Raw genomic sequence first — 24,462 nt, forward strand, 5'->3', positions numbered from 1 at the left:
ATTTCCTAAGTCAAGAAGGCCATCTTCCTCTAGCCCGTGTAAAACGTGATAGAACACATTGGTCACCCCCATCCAGACGTCGCGCCAAAGTCTCTCAATTCTGTTAGTGACAATACACAATTAGCAGAGGGAACTTGTAGTCATTTGGTAGCTTATACAGGGTGTGCCCTGAAAAAAAATATACATTTTAAATCATTCTAAAGTAGGTGTTTAAGAAAGAAGAAGTGTTAGAATTTACAGACAGCATTTTATTGTTTTGTCACTACCTATTCTCAAACTGATGTTTCAAGCCTACGCTATGAGACCTGCAACAGTCACTGAAAGTGAATGCACAAAAATTCCAAGACTGCGTGATTCACATTGTCAGCAGTGCCCAGACCAGAATGGATGCCAGTTTGAGAACAAGCGGTGACAATATACTAAATTAATGTCTGGACATTCTATTACACTTGAAAATTACATGAAATTTTATTTCCTACTTTACAATGATTTTATGTGTGCATACACTTTTGGGACACCCTGTACATACTGTATACACACACACACAATCTTAACACTCACAGGTTACAGGTGGATTTGTGACCTCGTCAGTTCGTGACGCGTCATTTCGTGACATCATGCAGTTGGCTCGTTACACACGGGCACAGTGACGATGATGTCACGAAGCTACAGTCACAAACTGACGATGTCACGAATCCACCAGTAACCCATTCACAGATATAATTAAAGAGTACAAGGCAGCCTAGGGAGTGATTTGAGTGGAGTGAATGCAAGGCCTGATACAGGCCAATTCTTTGATATACTGTCTTAACCATGATAAGGTGCTATGGTCTTATTTAAAAATATACTCGGTTGAATAAACTGTACAGTACCTTTGATTATGGACACTCTTCCCAGCAATGAAGCTGCCACTGTCTGGTCCACACACAGTAAACATCAAGCGAGCCACTCCAACATTCTCTCCCCCTTGATCTGCTCAAACTCTATGCAAAATATTGTCAATAAAACATAAAATAAGGTGTGGCAAAGAACAATATCATTTAACAAGCATACAAGGAACTTACAAAGAGCAAATAAAGGACAGCTTCTTTACTGTGATATTGGACTGGTGCAGTGGACATGTGGGAAAGGGAAAATGTGAAAAGGGATATGGGACCTACTGATTAGGGACTTGGTTACACGTATGTGGATATTTTTAAATGCTGATTTTTTTTACCTGTTTACATAAAAACATGGCATGTGGATAAAAATAAAAACGCCATTGTGACAGGTGTGTTTCAGAAATCTCCACTTAAAACTCCTACTTTAAAAATATCCACTTTAGGGAGCTAAAAGTCTGTTTATGTGTAACAAAAGGCCCAAACGGATACGTTTACAAAAATATCCATATACGTGTAAACAGGTCCTACATGAGAGGGGAATGAATATCACAGATGTCAAGCAATTGTGTTTGTATAATGGTAGTGAAATTGAAGGTGATAGGGAACACATACTGTAATAGTCCTCTACCCCTTTTCGGGCAAGCCTGTTTTACTGTATGTTAACTAATATCAGACAATCATCAGGCTCAGAAATGAATGAAATAATTTAAAGGAAGAGACCACCGTATTTCTATAATGAAATGCATGTAATGGTTGTTAAATGCATCTTGCTGGGTTGAGACAACAAGTCGAGGGTATACAGTCCTGTGATGTTTCACACAATTCCAACCTACTACAAACAACGGCAAGTTTGGATAGCAGCTAGAAGCTAGTTGCGTTACAACTGGATCCCTCAACACTGGAAGTTGTGAAGACCTGGCGAGTTTGCTCTGAGCATTTCACAGAGGAGGACTATAAGAAACCTGGAAAACATCTGAATGACATGGCAACACCATCAATCCAATGCAATGGCGTGAATGCTCAATATTGTAAGTGTCCAGGGAAAATGTGGAAGAGCTTGGTCATATCTAACGTTAGCCCGAAAAAATGCCACCCACTTTGCTGAGCCTAGCTACATTCTAACAACTTTGGGGGGCGCGTCTAACTGACTGGGGGCACGCACAGAGCTCAGAGAGCTACCTATCAGCCTGTCTCAGTTCAGAGAAGAACACATTTATAGAAATACGGCGGTCTGTTCCTTTAAGGCATGTAGACATGGTCAATAAGATTATCTGAATAGTTGTGCCATGGTTAGTAGTTCCTTGACATAGTGGACCCAAGTGAAATTTCACCTGAGTGGATAGCCGAATTCCTGAACTGCCTCTTGGAAGAAGGCTAGGTTTGTTTCAGACCGATCATAAGGTAAGTCTGCAGCTCTCAGGTACATTATCTGTTGACAAGATGGACGCAAGTTTAGAAAAAAAAAACATTCAACCATAGCTTTTGACATAAACAAGCAGGTAAGCAAACACAATGTATCTCAAATTGCCTTTTTTGTTTTCAAATTTATGTAAATACATGGCATTAATGTAAATACATGGCAAAGCCAATATTCTGTGACCACACTTGGATTACCATAAAACGGCATGGATGATTGGACTTTTGTGCTGTACTCACCTTACGGGAAAAGCCATCTATGCAGCCAAAGATGACGATATTGTATCTGGGGGAACAACATGAAAAGACATGCAGTAACACTTCGCATTTTTGTAAACCAAGATACATGCTCAAAATAAATAATGTACACACACACACTACAAGATGTTCAGCTTTATGTATTTGAGGATACTGTAGTAGCTAGTAAAAATGTTATTACAATAATGTTACTTGTTAAACCTAGGATGGTTAAGAACATAATACCATACTTTACTTCATGTTCTGAATTTAATGTTTGTTCTGTCTTTGTCTATGCACAAAACAGTGAGACACGTAATTTTGATTCCTTTGTATAACAATAAAGCTGACTTTCACAATTGACTTAGCTGACTTACCTTATGAGCTTATGATTTGTGTCCATATGCACAAGGTACATAGGGCAGGGAACTGAATAAGTTCTCCTTACAACACACCCCATTTGGGTCATTCTGCATAGTGTCCCTAGACTGTCCACACGATGCATAGCAGCCTTAACACGACTCCATTGGATTCGGTACCCTTGTGCCGCCAGAGTCCCCTTGACCAGCCTGTATCCTGCATGTGGCATTGTCTCCTTTATGGCAGAAACACGCTCATCCAGCTCAGCATCTGTGCAAGTGCTGTACAGTTCTCTGACAGAAATGTTGTACTCAGACATCCTTCTGTACAATGTAGCACGACACAACCCCATCAATCCAGCTATGGTATTCAATGGTAACCGGTGCTTCAAATGATCAGGACAAATGGAGATTTTAGGTCGACCAGCTGTACTTCGGCTTTCAAATTGCACTGGTGCTACAGGGTGGTGCTGATGTTCCCTTAGCATCAGAGCATTGACCAATGCCCTCAAACAGTCAGTTATTTCCTGGGACACTGGAATATGGGGGGATATGATGTCCAGGAAAACCATTTCTTGTGTACACACAAACTGCAGGTAGTCTTCATCCATGTCTGTTTGCTGAAGAACAAGTGTGACCCTGGTCAACAGTCTGTCCAAAACATGCTGTCTCAATAATTCCGACAAAGAAAAATCAAACATAAGATGGCATGCATAATCTCTAAAATTAAAGAAAATAATAAACCCCCCAAAAGCATATCCTAAAAGTATTCACTCCCTAATACTCTATGTTATTAAATGTACCAGCCCCCTAAGCCCTAAGTAAATGCACCTACTGTATTTATGCATTTGATTTATAATCATGTGTGGGCAATAAAGTATAGAGGAAGTTGGAACATCCCTCTTTTTATATTAAATCCAGAGAGAATAAGCTTTCATACGTTAATGGTACTCCAGAGATAGCTTTTAGAAAAGTGAATAGTTTTGGCGCATATGAATCTATGATTACAATGTTTGCTGCATACTGTGAACTGTCTGTTTATTAGATAATGCTGTTTTTGTCTCAATCCTGAAAGCTTAAATCTGTCTGAAATCCATAACGCCATCGATCGACTGGAAGCCATTTTCATATACGCAATCTGCATTTGGCTACCTAGACCATACATTTCCACTGTAGCCTACATAAACATCATTTCATTTGGTTGTTTCATTTGTAGTCGACTAGCCTGCTAGCAATGTGATAGCCTATGTGTGACAACCCTTATGGAATAACTGCAATACACTCTCTTTTTGCATTTGCGTTTTCGTGTTTTTGTGTCAACATATTGTAGGCTATTCAGTAATAGACTACTGTACTTTTTACTGTACATTTCTTCATAAGGGAAATGAAACAAACACACATTGCCAAAAGTACTAGTGAGTCAGTAGACTACTTGCGAAGTCAGTCTAAAGTACTTAACAATCTCTGACTACTTGATCATGTCAAAATATTCGACTCACCCAGGCATTCATTTCTGTTTCCATTTCGTCCTTGAGGTTAACGTGATGTTATTGCTTCCATATTTCACTCCATTAAAAATTTTCTGGTAGACCTCTGGTAGTACCACAACCGCCTTGGTAGTACAGTAGTTGTTTGCGGGTAGCCGAACCGGAGTGAACTTCGGTAAAATAGAAACACTGCCCTCTACTGGAGGGGGGTGCAAGCCTCTGGCGTGTGGACTGAGACCTTTGCATATGCGGATCGGATTGGAAAAGTGCGAAATGAATGTCTCAAAATTACGCAAGCGGAAGCAAGGATTCATCCGCGTGTTGGGTGATCTGCAAATGCAGATTCATCACTTCACACAAAGAACACAGGAGTCGCAAATGAAGTTTCAGTACAGATGCACATGCAAAACCTGATACATGCGTGCAAATCCCAATTTACAAGTCATGAATTTTGTACTTGCGTTTGCATATTATATCATTCGCGTGGATCACGGTGTCTGTGAGTACGGATAATAAAGAAACAAAAACGGATAATAAAGAAACAAAAATCTCTCCATACTAAAGGGACAGGAGCGACCATGTCTGTGTCAACTAAAATATAAAACTGACATACATTGACCCTCCTCTCTCTCTCTCTCTCTCTCTCTCTGTCACAGGAAGTGGTAAGGCTTTAACACACACCACTGCTCTGTCAGTCAGTCAGTCAGTCATTAGAGTTACAAGATGGAGCTCAGTCCACTCCCTGTGATGCTCTGTGAGTAAATGTTCTCTTTGTGTCTTCATTAGAGTGAGTGGTGGGGTATAAAGTTGTTATTCTGCAGTGTGAATGTCCTGAGTGATGAGTTTATTGTGTCATTAGGACATTGTGTGTACTTCAGCATGACTGCTCAGGTGGATCAGTGTATCCATATCTGTTATGAGAAGGGTTTAGTTTGATGTGTAACAACTCTCAGTAATGATGATGGATCAACAGGTAAGAGTACAAGTACAGCAAGTTTAAAACACAGGGTTTAAATAATCTAATGAGTGTAAACGAGTCTGTATTGGTGGAATCTGTTCCTGATCTTCTGTATCCTGCTGTCATCTGCTGCTCAGTGACAACCTCTCATGATCATTTGATCTGCGAAAAGAAAATGACTGGATGGTGTTTGTACTTTCATCAGTGGAAGTCATGGTTGTGATGAACTGAAATGTCTTTAGCTGCTGTGGTGAGACTCTGGTGGTCTTTTCTTGTGGTTAGAAAGGTTTTAACAAAACCATGTTAACAATAACTAGACTTACTGAGAAAATGCCATCAAACTAAATGCCTAGTTTCCATTTTTGTTACTATAATGGTCTGTGCAGGGAAACATCTTCCCACAGGAAGTTCACTATAATACACACTAATACCACACTAATGCACAGAACTTTTTTTTTTCCAATAATCACTAATCATTATTTACCTTTCTGTTTAAAATAATAGAAAATAAGAGCAGAAACAAACATTTCTCATTAGTCCTGTACACACACAGGGGAGTGATCGTGTGAGAAGCCTGAGAGCAGAGACCAGTTCAAGGATGTGGTTTATTTTCTATTTCAGTATCAAGGTGGAAGCTCAGTAGTGAAGGAGGGAGGTGTGAAAGTGGATGTGTGAAAGCAAGAACTAACTTTTACCTTTGTAACTGGTGGACTTTACTGTGAACAGAGAAGCTTGAAGACAACAGTGTTTGCATTAACTGGACTTACTGAGAAAATGCCTTATAACTCAATACCTAATTTCCATTTGTGTTACTGAACAGGGAAATACCTTACTACAGCAAGTTCACTGTAATACACACTAATGTCTTGTGTGTGTGTTTTAAATAATAATAATAATAATAATAATAATAATAATTCTTTACTTATTTGTGTAAAAAAAGCAGTTATGCAGAAATAAACATGCCTCATTAGCCTTGTATTCACACACACACACACACACACACACACACACACACACACACATGGGGGGGAGAGGTGTGAAGATGGAGGTGTGAAGATGGTTGTGTTAAAGCAATAACTGACTTGTAACTCTTCAGGTGTAACCCCACTGACACTTACTGTTTTGTTTTAAAGCCAAAAGTTGTCCAAACTGAAAATATTTGCATGTTGCATGGATTCATGCTGTTGACACCAAATTCTGAACCTACCACCTGCATCATGCAGCAAAAATCAAGGTGTATTAGACCAGGTGTCCAATTTTTGAACACCCAGTTTGGGTGGGCCTGTGCCCACTCTAGGGTCAGATTCCTTTTCTTAGCTGACAGGACTGATCTTCTGCTGTTGTGGCCCATCTGCCAAAAGTTTTAACAGGTGGTGTTTTTTTTTTGTGTGTGTGTGTGTTGTGAGATGTGTTTCTGTTCAGAGTGGCTATTTCCGATCTGCTGCATTTGACTACAGGTCATAAAACGCCCCTTCAACTCGAAATTCCTACTTGTGAACTCTCAACTACGAGTTCCTCCAAGTTCAACATGGCCATCAGACTTACACAAAGGAGCATCTCTTCAGGTGATGGTACATGGGGCAACTTTTTGGGCAGTGTTGCTGGGCAGTGTTCCCAGCAACGAGCAACCAGGTGAGACACCGGGCAACTAATTAGGGCAACAGACAATTGACAACAACCAATCAGATAAGAGCAAATCTGTTGCCCGGGAGACAAACACCGCAAAGATGGACACTGAAACATTTGTAGCCTGGTGATGGGTGGCCTCTGGTGGAGAAAGGTGGAATTTTACCTTCTTTATGTGCTGTACCTTTAAGAAATCAAAAACGCGAACGGACTACGGCAACCCCACTAGGCCATTGAAGGGAGGCGTGACTTCCTGATAGGAAGAACCGGAAAGATTCACAGGAAAAGCGAGGTTGGGGGGTTAATGGTTTAAAAACCCTGTTATAACACTCGAGTGAGCAATGTAAGTTCGTACATTTATACTTAAAATAGTTCAAATACAAATGAAGTGTCATTGAAAAAATTTGAGTTTGAATGTTCTGGTGCACGTAGCAGATGGAGTTTGATTGGTCTACCGTGTATTGGAGACTGGAGAAACGTGGGTGATAGTTGCTAGTAACGAAAGTGAGTATGATTTATAAGACTGTACCGCTTAATTTTTAATTACCAGTAACAATGATATTATTTAGAGAATAATCAACTGTATGGTTGTTCCATTCACAGCCTGTCCACTGCTGTATTTTGGGGGTTTATTGGTACTGTAACGTGTCGAATCCATTGTTTGCACTGTAACGTATGGGATGTGGTTTATTCCCCGCGCATTTTATGTGTACTACTTATACATTTCGTAAGCACTCAGTTAGGTTTTCTGGTGTTTTGTGTTTGGTAAGATTGTTTCAAGAATAAGACACCTGGTTCACAGAGGGGGACCAAATTGTTTTGATTATATAAACAAACTCTTATCCCAGGCTTCAACTAGCCTACTGGGAACTTTGGTTTTCAATAAATCTGTTTTATATTCAATTGCATTTGTGCGCTGTGTGTATTTCTCCCGGCTACAAATCTTGGTACCAGGAGTGGGGTTACTTGTACATATAGGCGCCCAGGGGTGGTGAGTTATAGTGCAAACAAGCCAAAATATGGCAGTGGTGAAGAACGGCTCGGGTCCAGTGAGGAGGAGCCAACCTGGTGTGGTCAGATCACTGTGCAAGGGAGCGTGCGGATTGCAGACAAGGCCAGGTGTGCGTCGTTGGAGGGGACGGCATCCATCCACTCCCAGGGGACACCGTTGCAGAGACGTTATCCTTTGATTAGCGTGCTTTAAGGACTGAATCTCTCAGGATGGACGTATCGATTAATCTTGAAAGTGAGGACCCCATACAGGTGGACATTCAAGCACAGTTGACTAAACTTAGAGAGGAGCATGAAAGAGCTATGGCTACCATTGCAGGTTTGCGAGGTGAAGACAATAGATCTTATGTCTATATTTCCAGGGAGCGTCACATTGCTCCCTTTAGCGGGGATCTTGAGAAAGATGGGAGGTCAGTGGATAACTTCATTGAAGAGATTGAGAGGGTTCTCCGTACAATGGCAAATCGGTCAGCTCATGATAAGTATGATTTTGTCATGTCATTACTGAAAGGGTCTGCTTTAGAAGAAGTACGACTTTGCACAGATGACAAACCCATTCCGGTGGAAGACTTGTATAAGCACTTGAGGGAAGCGTTCACTGATAAACGTAGTGTGCCCCAGCTCCTGCATGATTTCTATAGCTGCAAACAGAGAGAGGGTGAGGACATACTTGACTATTCCCATGCCGTGCGGAAGGCCTTGCAACAGGTTGTCAAATGCTCACCTACTTCAATTTCCAATGTGCAAGTGGCCTTGCGGGACCAGTTTGTGGAGGGGATTCGTGAGCCTACTCTGAGATGGGAACTTAGAAGATACGTGAGAGGTAAACCCGCTAGCACAATGGTAGAAGTGCGTGAGGAAGCTAGTCTCTGGACAATGGAGGAGCCCTCTGCACATGCCAAATCCACCAAGAGTAAGAGTAGAGTATCTGATCAGGGAGATGAGGCCTACTGTGCAGCAGTTGGCGCCTCGGGACAAAATCCCATGAGCTTGAATGACGTTTTGAAGGTGGTGTCAGAGCAAGGGAAGCAAATTAATGAGCTAACACAAGCAATAAAAGACCTAACAACTCAGACAGCAACCACCTCCAGGGTACAGCCCCGGGCTCCTTTAAGATTTACACAAGATGGTAAGCCAATCTGTCTGAAGTGTCAGAAAGAAGGCCATATCGCCAAAGAATGTCCACAGAAATACAAGGTGAGGGGGGTGGTTAACTCTGGGGCTCAGGGAAATGACCCACCCCAATTGCTGTGAGCCAGGCAATTCGGGGAGAAAATACAGGCTCAAAGATGTTACCCTCTCATGACGTCTTATTGCAACGAGCAGTAGGCACTTGTCCAGTGGTAGAAATTAAGGTGAGGGGTGTACCCATTTCTTGTTTGCTGGATACAGGGAGTCAAGTGAGCACCATTAATGAAAAATTCTTCTATGAGCATTTGGGTGGGCAGGACAAAGATGTCCTGTCTACCACTGGGTGGCTCAAGTTGACAGCAGCTAACGGATCAGACATTCCATATAAGGGGTATCTCGAGTTGGAAGTGGAGGCTATGGGGATGAATATCCCTCACTGCGGGTTCTTGGTTGTGAAAGACCTACACGATTCGCGGGGCTCAGCTCCAGGCATAATTGGCATGAATGTCATCAGCCGATGTCGTCAGTTGGCCCAAGCTGAATTTGATACCATATTGGGAGGGAAACTACTTTCTGAATGGAGGACTGCATTCCAGAATGTACAGGAGTGTAGACCTGACAAAACTGTGATGGTGAGGACAGCGAGTAAAGGGTCATTGTATGTACCGGCAGGGGCAGTCACCGTCGTCCAGACTCGAGTACAGGCTGCAATGTTGAAACCGGAAGGGCCATGGTTGCTAGAGCCTAGTAGAATTTCGCTACCTGGAGGGGTAGTGGTCATGCCTACTTTGGTCAATGTGCATGGTAATTGGGTTCCTGTTCAAATTTGTAATTTGTCAGAGGAGGATGTATGGCTCCATCCAAGAACCCGGCTAGGTGTTCTGATGCCAGTACAGTGCATGGATAATGAACAACAATGAGAAGTCAGGTTTCAACGCATAGCAGCAGACACTGAGCAGATATCTTTGGACATGGGTGAGAAGGACACAGACACTAACATAACAAACCTCTTGGATAATCTGGATGTGGGTGGCACAACAGAACAGTAGGCACAGTTGCGATCGGTATTGTCCAAATATGCGCAGGTGTTTGCTGTGGGGGAGGAGGATCTGGGATACACAGATAGAGTAGTTCATGAGATTAAACTGGTCGATGATGTCCCAGTTAACCTACCTTACCGCAGAATCCCGCCCACTCAGTATAAGGAGGTAAAAGAGCATATCTCCCAGTTATTGAGAAAGGGAGTCATACAGGAGAGCTCAAGCGCTTATGCCTCACTGGTAGTGGTGGTTAGGAAATCAGATGGCACCATACGTCTTTGTGTTGATTATAGGAAATTAAACCAGAAAACCATGCGTGATGCATTCCCCTTACCCCGCATCGATGAGAGTTTCAACGCTTTGCGAGGTGCAAAATTCTTCTCCAGTATTGACTTAGCCAGCGGCTATCATCAAGTAGCAGTCGCGGAACATGACCGCCATAAGACGGCCTTTACAACTCCGTTTGGCCTTTATGAACACCTAAGGATGCCGTTTGGAGTCTGTAATGGGCCCACGACTTTCCAAAGATTAATGCAGGCAACCATGAACGACTTGGTTTTTCAGATTCTGTTAGTATACTTAGATGACATTTGTTTGTTCTCTAACACTTTCAGTGAACACTTGGAGAGATTGGATCTTGTACTAAGGCGATTGCAAGAGACCGGTCTAAAGGTAAAGATTGAGAAGTGTCATTTCTTACAAGAAAGAGTGACATTCTTAGGGCACCAAATCTCTGCTGAAGGAATAGGAACAGATCCTCACAAAATAGCTGCGGTAAGGGAGTGGCCAGTACCCACCACGTTAAAAGGATTGCGTTTGTTCCTGGGGTTCTGTAGCTACTATAGGAGGTTTGTTCATGGATTTTCAAAGATAGCAGGTCCTCTGCATAATTTAGTGAATGTGTGCCTTGACGTGGGGCCCCCTGCCAAGGTCAATCAGATGCTAAACACCCTATGGAATGCTGAATGCCAGAAGGCCTTCGATGAGTTAAAGGAGAAGTTTACAAGCGCACCTGTGCTGGGTTTTGCAGATTTTACTGCTCCGTTTATTGTTGAAACCGATGCGAGTGGACTTGGGTTAGGAGCTGTACTGTCACAGCGGCAGGATGGCGTTATGAGAGTGATTTCTTATGCAAGTCGGAGATTGCAAAATGCTGAGAAAAATTACAAAAATTACGGTAGCATGAAGCTAGAGCTCTTAGCCCTAAAGTGGGCGATAGTGGAAAAATTTCGTGGTTATTTACTGGGAGCTAAATTTACTGTCATTACAGATAATAATCCACTGTGTCACCTCAACACAGCAAGGCTAGGAGCCATCGAACAAAGATGGGTGGCACAGCTGGCGACATTTGATTTTGACGTACAGTATCGCCCAGGGCGTTGTAATGCAGCTGCAGATGCCCTCTCTAGGCAGCCCTTAGCAGGGGAGCCTCAGGGTGCCCCAGAAGACATTGAGTATGACAATTGTACTGTGATTTGCAACGTGATGAGGAAGGGTACAGCTCTGCATTCTGAATTGGCTGAAATGGGCATGGCAAGATGTGAGGCAAGAAAGATACGAGCCTCTAGTGCAGTCACTCCCCCTATAAACCCGGCTCAGGGATCGACACTTAGCCTCCCGGGATATTCGAGAGATGAATTGTGTACGTTTCAACGTCAGGATCCAGTTCTTAGTGAATTTAAAACACTTTGGGATCAGAAACATAGACCAAGTGGGGGGGACAGAGCAGTTTTGTCGAAGCCTTTAAAATCTTTGCTCAAGCAATGGGTCCGCATCAGGGAGTGTGATGGGCTACTGTATCGGGTGGTGCATGATGTAAGATACGGTGAGTGCTTCCAGCTCTTGATCCCTGAGGTTCTGAAAAGACAGGTCCTTGAGAATGTGCATGATGCCATGGGCCACCAAGGCATCGAGAGAACCTTACACCTCTTGTGGCAATGATGTTTCTGGGTTGGGATGTGGGAGGATGTGGACCGATGGATAAAGAGGTGTCAACGTTGCATCTTAACTAAAATGCCACAGCCAAAGATTCACCTGCAAATGAAGTCTTTCATAGCCAGTAGGCCACTGGAAGTAGTGGCTGTAGATTTTACAGTGCTGGAGCCTGCAACAGATGGTAGGGAAAATGTGCTAGTGGTAACAGACGTTTTTACCAAATTCACACAAGCTTACCCTACACGAGACCAGAAGGCAAACACCACAGCCAGGATTCTTCTCAGAGAGTGGTTCATGAAATATGGCGTACCGGAAAGGTTGCATTCAGATCAGGGCCGCAATTTTGAAAGTGAGGTAATTGCAGAGCTGTGCAAGTTGTATGGCGTCAGGAAGAGTCGCACCACACCTCACCATCCCACAGGAAATGCTCAATGTGAGAGGTTCAATTGGACCCTCCATGAGTTGTTGCGCACTCTGCCCCCTGAAAAAAAACGTTGTTGGCCTGAACACTTACCCAAGTTAGTGTATGCCTACAATGTGACTCCTCACTCAACCACTGGGTACTCTCCCCATTACCTACTCTTTGGAGTGGAACCCCGGTTACCAGTAGATGCATTGTTGGGACGGGAGGGCCCTGGGGTTACCAATCAAGACTGGTTAGCTGTGCATCAAAAGAGGTTGAAGGAGGCCCACGCCCGAGCCAAGGCGTTTACAGAACAAAAAGCAGCTGAGAGAATGGCCTTACAGAAAGGAAAGGTTTATTGTCCACCGATTGATATTGGGCAGGTTGTATACATCAGAAATCGACCTCAAGGACGTAACAAAATTCAGGACGCTTGGCAGTCTGCCTCATACCGGGTAGTTGGTATTAAGGGGACTACGTACACCCTAGAACCTATTGGGGGGGGGGGGGGCGGCTAAGAAGGTGAATAGGGTGGACATCAGGCCATGTGCGGGTGGGGAGTTGGTTGACTCAGACCCTGAAAAGAGCAAGCGCAGACAGCCTCTAGAGTCAGTCAGAAGCGAGGACTCAGAGTCGGGCAGTGAATGCTCAGATGATGAAATGAGGGGAGAACTTGTTCCCATTGATGAAGTGACTGGTAATACAAGAGTGGAAAATGAAATTGGGGTCGGAATGTCCAATGAAGAAAATCTAGGGGCTGAAGGGATAGTCCAGCCTCACCCTTATGAGAATGAGGGCACCGACCCTGAAGAAGATACCGGTTCAGAATCAGCCAGTATCCCTGTCTGCATCCCCCGTAGAAGCACAAGGCAGAATGCCGGACAACATTCAAACTTGTACCACCAACCTAGATCAGTGTTAGAGTCTGGTCCAGTTTGTCCCACTCAGGATTCAAATTGATATAGCAGTCCTGTGCAAAGAGGTTATGGTGACACTGATAGCCATCGAGGACGTTGACTCCTTAGCAGGGGAGAATGTAGCCTGGTGATGGGTGGCCTCTGGTGGAGAAAGGTGGAATTTTACCTTCTTTATGTGCTGTACCTTTAAGAAATCAAAAACGCGAACGGACTACGGCAACCCCACTAGGCCATTGAAGGGAGGCGTGACTTCCTGATAGGAAGAACCGGGAAGATTCACAGGAAAAGCGAGGTTGGGGGGTTAATGGTTTAAAAACCCTGTTATAACACTCGAGTGAGCAATGTAAGTTCGTACATTTATACATAAAATAGTTCAAATACAAATGAAGTGTCATTGAAAAAATTTGAGTTTGAATGTTCTGGTGCACATAGCAGATGGAGTTTGATTGGTCTACCGTGTATTGGAGACTGGAGAAACGTGGGTGATAGTTGCTAGTAACGAAAGTGAGTATGATTTATAAGACTGTACCGCTTAATTTTTAATTACCAGTAACAATGATGTTATTTAGAGAATAATCAACTGTATGGTTGTTCCGTTCACAGCCTGTCCACTGCCGTATTTTTGGGGTTTATTGGTACTGTAACGTGTCGAATCCATTGTTTGCACTGTAACGTATGGGATGTGGTTTATTCCCCGCGCATTTTTTGTGTACTACTTATACATTTCGTAAGCACTCAGTTAGGTTTTCTGGTGTTTTGTGTTTGGTAAGATTGTTTCAAGAATAAGACACCTGGTTCACAGAGGGGGACCAAATTGTTTTGATTATATAAACAAACTCTTATCCCGGGCTTCAACTAGCCTACTGGGAACTTTGATTTTCAATAAATCCATTTTATATTCAATTGCATTTGTGTGCTGTGTGTATTTCTCCCGGCTACACATTTGCAGCTGTCACTTTTGTCTTGGCTTCAGCCTTTATTTCCCTCAAGTCTGTATGACTTCTGGAACAAAACTGAATAGACACTCTGGTCAAAAGATAATTTGTCATTATTTTTACATTTATAAGTCAAAATATTCTGTTAATAGCAAACATTTCTTAAATCTCTTTAAAAATGCTATTAGCCTCAATCACATATGCTATAAGGAATAACTGACACATACATCACAAAAACATAATGGCAAAAACATTATCATTTAATTCTCATCTCGGGGGGGAAGGACCGGGACCAGGAGATGCTGCTCTGGAGGAAAAGGGGTGACAGAGCTCCTGAAAGGCTTTCTTTCTTTTTTAGATCCCAAAGTTTCACCCTCAGGTTCCCAGAAGCAGTCATGCTCTGTATGTGAATTAGATCAAACGATAAGTTAGACAATCTCTATAGCAAATTAAAAAAAAGAGCTGCCCACCACTTTTACCTTGATGCAAGATAGCTAACATTATTCCTACAGAGCTAGCGATAACTTTCAGCAAAGTATATTCGCAAAAACCACCGCTAGTTAGCTAAATCCCATTCAGTTTCTATGGAGCGGTGTTTAGGTAACCGCAGTTTACACTTAGCTCTTGTCTCTCTTTTTGTTTGCTCCAGTGCTGTTGAGACGCTGCCATCTTTGTTGAAAATTTCAGAAGCTCTCAGGTGGTCATGTGATTCGCTGCTAGCACTCTGATTGGATGATCTTAAAAAGTTGCCCGAAATGATCAAAATTGTTCAGATAGAAATTATGTTGCCCAATCTCAGTGGGAAAGTGTTGAAGTGCAGTTGCCCAGCAACATTGCCCAAAAAGTTGCCCCGTGTATCATCACCTTTACTTTTCAGTGAGTTATGCTGTATATAAAAAGGATGTGCTTTAGTGAAGTCTATAACACTGATTATACAGTTTGTTGTGTTGAGAAGGAAGGCTAACAAAAGATGAAGATGGAGGCGCCTATGTTTCTCCCCCTTTGTCAATGGAGGTTAAAATGATGTCATTCCGATCTCTAATTTAACTTTTCTGAGGTCAGTCGAATGTAGAATTCCTGTAACTTTACTGTTAGGTCATTCTTCTCTGACCTCTCTCATCAACAAGGCATTTCTACCTGTTGGATTGTGTGGGTCCCCCCTCCCCCCATTTCTGTGTAAAGTCTAGACACTGCCTGCAACCATATCACAGTCAAAGTGACTGAGATCAGTTTTTCTCATTATGATGTTTGATGTGAACATTAACTGAAGATCTTGACCTGTATCCTGGGCTGCTGCTGGTGAAGTGAATGGTGATGACGATAAGGACCCACAACATTCCAGTAGTTCACAGGCTCTTTGTTATCACTGAATTGCTGTGTGCATGATTCAGTAAATCACACTAATTGAAACAGAATTTAAGCAAGACCATCAGCTTTGATGAAACAAATTTCAATTTCCAAACCTGCTAAAGTCGGGCTACTTTTATCTTGTTTCTAATGTTAAGGCAGAGATATTCTGAGAGGAACATCTCTGGCTAAGGTGACTGGTTAGCGTTATTTTATTTGAACATTGCTGAAAATATCTTTGTGAAGTGCCCAGGCAGTCGTATCGGTTTGGTGTTTGTCCTGATATTTGTGTGCGCCTGTGCTCTCACAGCTAACTGTTCTCAGAAACAGTTTACTGCTTATTTAGCACTTTTCACAACAGTTTCTGTGCTCAAACAAACATCTAAACAGTGAAATAAGTGTGTGTTAGCTCTTTTACTGAATGGAGAGTGTGGTAGATGACTTTTTTCATATCATGGACCATGGAAACGGTAGGGCTCTACTTAGGGAAATGAATATTTTTTTTATAGCTTCTCTCCCGGCGGCACGGTGGTGTAGTGGTTAGCGCTGTCACCTCAAAGCAAGAAGGTCCGGGTTTGAGCCCCGCGGCCGACGAGGGGCTTTCTGTGTGGAGTTTGCATGTTCTCCCCGTGTCCCCGTGGGTTTCCTCCGGGTGCTCCGGTTTCCCCCACAGTCCAAAGACATGCAGGTTAGGTTAACTGGTGACTCTAAATTGACCGTAGGTGTGAATGTGAGTGTGAATGGTTGTCTGTGTCTATGTGTCAGCCCTGTGATGACCTGGCGACTTGTCCAGGGTGTACCCCGCCTTTCGCCCGTAGTCAGCTGGGATAGGCTCCAGCTTGCCTGCGACCCTGTAGAAGGATAAAGCGGCTAGAGATAATGAGATGAGATGAGAATTCTCTCCCTTCTCACTGTCCTTTCCTCTCATGGGCAATGCGTCTTCGAATCAGTTGCATAGGAAAATGTGATTTGAAATAAAGAAGCAAACATTTGAATTCATGTGACTGCTCTATTAGTCAGTCAAATTTCACTAAAATGTATATTATTTACCAGCTGGGAAGTCCATATCGTGAAATACCGTGACCAAGGTCTTGAAAATGCTCACCGAGACCTCTGAGCAGAGGTCAGTATTCTCAAGGCTGAGAACACGGTATTTCATGATATGGACCAACCTTAACCTGGTAAATAATATATTTATTTTTTTCTTTACCAAATTCACACAGAAAATATGAGCACCCGAAAGGGAAAACAAAGCCAAGACGAGCCGGCATTTTGAATCCTCATTCATGGCTGTCATGCAAATGGCTTCCTCCTGGGTATACAAGTGCACTTCCATGGCAGGAAAAAAAAAAAAAATTTGCTGCCTATGTAGTCCTCTATTTATACAAAATTGAGTCATTCAGGATTCAGCCATCTTTTTGCTCGGCGTTAGCAACAGTTACAGGTTTTCAGCTTTCTCCTGAAATGTTTTCTTTTATTTCATCTTCATCAGGGTAGTAAAACTCACTTTTGCTGTGAACACTGTTGTTATCGCTATCCATGCTGAAAAATTAAGGCTATTATACTGAGAAACGCAAAAATAAATGTTGCCAAAAATTGCTACTATGTTTGTTGTTGTGAACGAGCGAGTCGCCAAAGGTCCGTAACCAGGGTCCATATCAGAGGATTCTGGACCGCTTGCGAGCCACTCAGAGCGCCTGATTTGATGGAAACCAGACCACGAAAAAAATTATTAATTTTATTGGTTGGGGAACTGTTGGGCCTGACCAATTCAAAATGTGTTCCACAGTCCATGTTTCATTCTAAGCTGGAGTCTGATCCAATAGACCAGTTGCAGGAATTGGTCACGCGTCAGTTTTCCCCATAGCAACAAGCCCATGGTGGGCAAGCTAACTTGACATTCCTTGACAACCATAAGAGTTTGACTGGCGATGCGAAGTAATCCATTTCTGTAATAGCTGTTTTTACCTTTTCTACGGTCTTTTTTGACCCGCATTTTCGTGTGTACTTGTACTTCTGTTGTAAGTTAAAGTGAATCATTGGTCATAAAAGAGTTTTTTGGACTCAAGTTGGTCACTGCCGAAAGAAATTCACGTGCGAAATGGCGGATGTATCTGTATTTATATATCTGTATTTATTTTCAAAAATCTTCACACATGAAGTGAATGATAAAGGTAGAAAAGGAGAAATTATAAGTTATAAACATAGCTGAGAAATCCACCATTTCGCCAATGCATCTTCGAATCAGTTGCAAAGGAAAATGTGATTAGAAATAAAGAAACAAACAAAGAAACATTTGAATTCATGTGACTGCTCTACAAGCCAATTAAATTCACTAAAAATATTTTATTTTATTGGTTGGGGAACTGTTGGGCCTGACCAATTCAAAATGTGTTCCACAGTCCATGTTTCATTCTGAGCTGGAGTCTGATCCAATTACAGTGCACTTTCACATGTTTTTGGAGGGAGGGCTAAAGGGAGGGGGTGGGATTTTTCAGTTGGATACTTTCAAAATCTGGTTTCTCAAAAATTACCTACCCTAGCTTTCAATAGCAAGTCAACGAGGTTGACTCATCTTATGTACTGGGCATGCTCATGCTAATAATAGTAGGTACTATTAGTAGTTTCAAGTGTGAACTGTGAACTGAGAGCACACAGTGTTAATGAAGAAATGACTTTAACATTTCTAAGAACAGCCCTGTGATGACCTGGCGACTTGTCCAGGGTGTACCCTGCCTTTTGCCCATAGTCAGCTGGGATAGGCTCCAGCTTGCCTGTGACCCTGTAGAACAGGATAAAGCGGCTAGAGATAATGAGATGAGATGAGATTTCTAAGAACAGATTTTCCCCTATTGAATGTCCCTGTATATTTGTTCATTAGTCCGACTGCACTATTCTTCCAGAGGAGCCCAGAATTCCTAGCTGTGACCCCACCTGTATCTGCATGATTTAATACACTGTGCTACTGTCACTTGATTGGATGATGGATAATTGCATGAATAAGCAGATTTTCCTCATAAACTCAGACATCCCAAGTCTCCCGGAAGTTCCAGGAGTCTCCCGCATATTGATAGCGGCTCCCTGATGCCCGCACATTACGTACAATCTCACAGAATCTAGAGCAAGTGAGCAAGCTTCATCCCAAACCTTTCGACCAGTTAGTCAGTGCATAGAGCATGAAGAAGAGTAACAGCTGCTCCAGCCATTTTCTGGAACCCAGGAAATGAATACATGGTACAAATCATCGTTTTTTGTTTTGGTGTTCAACTTTCACAGTTATGATAAAGCAGTGTCTTTGTAATTGTCATCTTTGTAAGCTCACTTGCGAGGCACAAGGCTAAATAATGGCAATAAATTACTTTCATTTTACAGTGCTGGAGCGGCAGGAGCAGGTGTCGCACAACAGGCAGGAATTTGTTCGGATTCAGCTCCAAAACTAAGTCGCTCATAAAACTACAACCTTTTCTGGTTCTAACAGAACCAATTAGGACCATATACACCCTTTCTATTTTGTGCTACAATGTTAAGTAGAGGTGTGTGTGTGTACTGGGGGTCAACACACAATTACCATTATTTTTATTTATTTATTTAAATTTATTTTACTAAAATCATCGTATTTCTGCAACCATACATTTTTTTTTCAAAATTCCAAAACCTATGATATTCTTGCGGTGTCCCTTTACAGAGAGCTGATTTTAAGGTGAACTGAACCTGTTTGAAATTTTAAGGTCCCTACAATCATCACGGAATTGGCGCGAAGGAAAAAGCCATTACAAAATTAATTTATTTATCACTCTGTGATAAACTTCCCTGTATATTTCTGAATCTTGTCGTTGCCTTTTTGTCCACTGAAAAAACATGATCCCATGTCTTATTTCCTCTTGTGTGGCAGGTAACATGTTGATGCAGTCTGGGAAGTACTGTCTTCAAGTTGCAGTGATTGAAGTCACCCACAAAAATAAAGGCAGACTCTGGGTGCATTTCCTGCTGTTTGCTAATGGCTGAATGCAATTCTCCCAGTGCAAGCTTAACATTAGCATCTGGTGGTGTATACAGCAGTAACTATCACTGATGTGAGTTCTCTTGGGAGATAAAAAGGTCTACATTTAACCATGAGAAACTGCACATTAGGTGAGCAGTGTCTCTCGGCGACAACAGAGTTTGTACACCAAGCTCTATTTCTATAAATGCACAAACCTCCGCCTCTGGTTTTGCCAGAGCCATCTACAGTCCAAATGAATGGACACACCATCCTGTTATCTCTCTCAACTAACTCATCGGGTTTTTCTGTGTTTATAGGCTCTGAAAGAGATTCTCTCACAACATGAGCAAAATGTCCGCTGTTCAATTAATACTGTATCTTCAGGTACTATTAACACATCATATCCATCTTCCATCAAATATGTGATTTTCTGATGTGAAAATCAGCACTCTCCAGTCACAAGACAAAGCAATTCTACAGAGAGGGGAGAGCATTCTATGTCAGAAGCTTTCAAAAAATAAAGGAAAAATTCCCAGTGAGAGATCAAATCTTGATGAATCTGTCAGTGGTCAATCCTGAGAACCATGATGTGAAACCAGAGCAGATTTTGACTTTGGCAGAAAGATTTCCAAATGTAATGAAGGCAGATGCCAGAGAACAGCTCCATTTAGAAGTTCTGGATTATGTGCCATCTAACCTGGAAGCACTGGTGCCAAATTATAAGAATTTACCAGTTGATGAGTGCTGGGGGAAGCTGTCCAAAGTCACATCTGTGAGCTCAGGGCAGTTGAGATTCAGGGAGCTCTGTCAGCTGATGAAGCTGCTATTGGTGCTGCCAAATTCTAATTGCGATGGGGAAAGGGCATTCAGCATGGTGCGTCACATCAAAACAGAATTTAGGGGTCAGATGTCTCACCACACACTTGTGAATCTGATGTCTTGTAAGATTAACAAGTTTATTGACACAGAGTGCTACGAGGTGGAGGTGTCTGGAAAATTGCTCAAATCTGCAAAGCAAGCAGCCTCGAAATACAATGAAAGCTTGCAAAAGGAACAGGCATAGAACAGAGGAAAGGAAAGAGCCCTTTAGGCCTAGGCCTATGTGTACAATTGCATTCATTGTCATTCATGCAATTCATTCATTGTTCTGTTATATTCATTTGTGTTTTGGTATCTAAGTAAAGGAATGTTCTGTGGTGAAATATCTACAGTATCTATCTATCCTGGTCATCCTTCCTTATTTATGGGGGGTGGGGTGTCCAGATTCAAACAGTAAGGAGCTTAATATATGACACATTGTAATTATCATAGTTTACTGTATGGGTTGGGGGCAGCTAAGTCCCCAAGTCAGGGTGTTGGCTATGAATCTGAGTGAACTGAGTGAATTCAGGTCTTGTTCATCTCCAAAAGGCCCCCCCCAAAATCCACCAGAATGCAGGAAATCACATCAACCAAATCCAAAATTTTCTTGGCAGGGGGTGTCCCTGAAATTAATTTTGTCAGGTTGGGATGTCTGTAAAGTGTTCTGTGAGTTTATGTATTACCTCCCTCTGGAGTAATTATAATTGATTTGCACATCACAAGTGATCTGTCTTAAACATTTATGCTAAAACAAACACTCTTAATTTATTTCCACTTTTTCTTTCAGGTGAACTGTTTTGATATTTACTACTCTATCTATAAACCAGTACAGAAGACCAATAATAATACACACATGGATTGGGCTTCTGAGAAACTACATACAGAAATAAATATTATTCACACCTGCATAGCCTGGCATGGTGGTGTAGTGGTTAACACTATTGCCTCATAGCAAGAAGGTTCTGGGTTCAAGCCCACTGGCCAGTGGCTGATGGGGGCCTTTCTGTGTGGAGTTTGCTTGTTCTCCCTGTGTTTGTGTGGGTTTGCTCCGGTTTCCCCCATCATCCAAAAACATCCAGGTTTTGAATAATAGGTGGCTTTAAATTGACTGTAGGTGTGAAGGTGAGTGAATTGTTGTTTGTCTCGAAAATTAAACACTAAACTCAAAGGAGCTTGAACTTGGATGAAAGATGAGCGACCTAGAAATTGTAGCTTGTCAAGCTTTCAGCTTCTCTTGATTTAATGCAGTGGAGTCTCTACTGTGTGCTCTATTTGTATGTGAGAGTTTGAGAAAAACAAAAAGTATTGAAGATTTTTCTGGAAAGAGGAAGGAAGAGCAGATACAGTACCTGTACACACTAAAAGAGAAGTTAAAGATCTGGGATACACTCATCCTCTCTTTCTTTCCTTGTAGTGTGATTGAAAGCGAGAAACCACAGGAAGTGTTGAGACTTGAACACTCACCACACCTCACTCAGTCAGTCATTAGAGTTACAGGATGGAGCTCAGTCCACTCCCGGTGATGCTCTGTGAGTAAATGTTCTCTTTGTGTCTTCATTAGAGTGAGTGGTGGGGTATAAAGTTCTCCATCTGCAGTCTGAATGTCCTGAGTGATGAGTTTGTGTCATTAGGACATGGGTTTATGTCCCAGTGCTGAGATTATCACACTTTTAATCATAATATTTGCTTTAAATAAAGCAATTTTCATTAAATAAAGGCATTAATGAGCAGAATAGTCACTTTTGAATTTCTTACAGCTGGTAGTTTAGATTTTCTGAGTAAGACTGAATCATTTGTGTCTACAGTGTGCTGTTTCCATGAACAGACTGAATAATTTTCAGATTTACGTCATGTTTTCTGTTTCTGTTCCCTTTTTAGTGCTGGTTTCACTGATACCAGTGGCCCATGTTCAAGGTGATTTATACTGTATACACTTCATCCTTTATATTGTGTAATTTCTTCTTTCTATGGGGTTATAAAGGTTGTGTAGAATTTGTTACTAGCTGATTAATAATCATTCACAAGAATTATGTTCATTTCAGATAAATAATGGTAATAAAATAAGAAAACAATGACCAACAAAACTTCTGACGTGAATACATAGTTTTACATGAGTTTCACTGTGGTTCTTTAATTCGACATAAAAATCCCTTTACTTTAGAGATGCATCAATACTGGAACTAAAAATGCCCCAGTATGAACAGGCACAGCCAGGTGATATATATGGGTTGTTATAGTAACAGGGATTCAAAAGTAAAGCCAAAATTGTCTCTGAGGCCTTCTAGTGGCTGGCTGCAGTACAGTTGTAACCCCGCCCATTTCTATGTTACTCTATGGGAAAAGTGTCAAACTTCCATTTTAAGTTACATCTCAACCCAATTATTTTCAGCAACAGTGTTCTGTCATTTTTATAAATGGACCCTGAGATCGACTTCAACATCTTATCTCATGATCAATGAATTTGATTGACGGTCACGGTATTTCACCATAAGAACTGACCTTAAGCTGGTTAATAATATATTTATTTTTTTCTTTCCCAAATTCTAACAGAAAGCGAGAGCGCCTGAATGGGGAAACCGAGCCGAGCCGCCATTTTGAATCCTCATTCACGGCTGTAATGCAAATGGCTTCCTCCTCGGTATACAAGTGCACTTCCATGGCAGGAAAAACACTACATTCTGCCGCCTATGTAGTGCCCTATTTATACAAATAGGAGTCATTCAGGATTCAGCCATGTTTTTGCTCGACCAAAGTTATCCAGTATTATGACCTTTATATTGCATACATAAAGCCATTTGGTGAAACTTTGAAGAAGAGATTGTACTGGTTTAAAGTTTTTACCGAACGTAATGCTATGTATGAGGATAACATGGTCCAAAATGGGCCTCATTAACTAATGAGATCAAACTGTGAGCAAGTTAGAGGTTTTTAGCTTTCTGCTGAAATGTTTTATTTTATTTCTTCTTCCTCAGGGTAGTGAAACTCGCTCTCGCTGTGAACACTGTCATTATCGCTATCCATGCTGTAAAATTAATGCTATTCTCCTGAGAAATGCTGGCAAACATTTAGGATACAGACCCGCTCGCCAGCCAATCAGAGCGCAGGATTTGGACCGCGAAAAAAATATAAATGTTTATGTTAGAAATATTTCTGAAAGCATTGAATGAGCACAGTGAATCTGTTGCTTCTGTTGTGAAGTGAAAAGCAGCTCTGACACCTTCATCATTTCATACCAACAGAAAAACCCAAAGCGACTGTGAGAGTGAATCCTCAGAGCTCCGTCTACACTGGAGACACCATCACTCTGAGCTGTGAGCTGCAGCAGGGGGCTGGATGGCAGTTTCTCTGGGACAAATATAATCAGTATTGGCAGTTTGTGAACACTGGAGCTACAAACACCAACACACTCAGAGTGACAGTTGATACTGCAGGAGAAACCGGGTATCGGTGTATCGCACGCAGGCGGAACACAAACTACTACTACTACTACACAGACTACAGTAATGAAGTCAGGATTACAGTAAGAGGTACAGCATAAATTTTTCACCTTTTTTCAACAGGTTTGAAGTTAGGAGGGGTGTGAATAAAAATACTGCATAATTATAGCAATTCCTTGTTATTCTATAATGTTTTAAATAATCTTGAAATAAGTTTTAAAAGGTAGGTGTTATTTGTGGTCAGTGAGGTCGAACAAGGCTCAGTAAAGTCAGTAAAACAGTTGAGTGTGTGTTTATCAGGGAGAGATTCACTCTCATATGTGAGATACAGGTGATAAAACTTTTATTTCACAAAATATTATTATTATAATAAACCATTCAGTGATGATGAGAAGGATGAACACATTCCTAATCTCTTATAAAGGTGTTTATACCTGTATGGAAACAGAGAAGTGCAGAAATACTCACTATAACATTATTCCATGTAACTGTTGAATTC

The 24,462-nt window shown here is 41.8% G+C and overlaps 1 protein-coding gene across 1 annotated transcript in view; it reads left to right on the forward strand.

Annotated features, from left to right (window-relative positions):
- LOC132885941 (uncharacterized) overlaps positions 1 to 24,462 on the forward strand; it is a 450,234-nt gene that overhangs the window by 126,728 nt on the left and 299,044 nt on the right. The window contains exon 16 of the mRNA XM_060920476.1: positions 23,766 to 24,053. Within this exon, the coding sequence (XP_060776459.1) occupies positions 23,766 to 24,053 (288 nt within the window). The remainder of the gene's footprint in view (positions 1 to 23,765; positions 24,054 to 24,462) is intronic.

Source organism: Neoarius graeffei, chromosome 1, assembly GCF_027579695.1.
Source record: "Neoarius graeffei isolate fNeoGra1 chromosome 1, fNeoGra1.pri, whole genome shotgun sequence".
Lineage (NCBI taxonomy): Eukaryota > Metazoa > Chordata > Actinopteri > Siluriformes > Ariidae > Neoarius > Neoarius graeffei.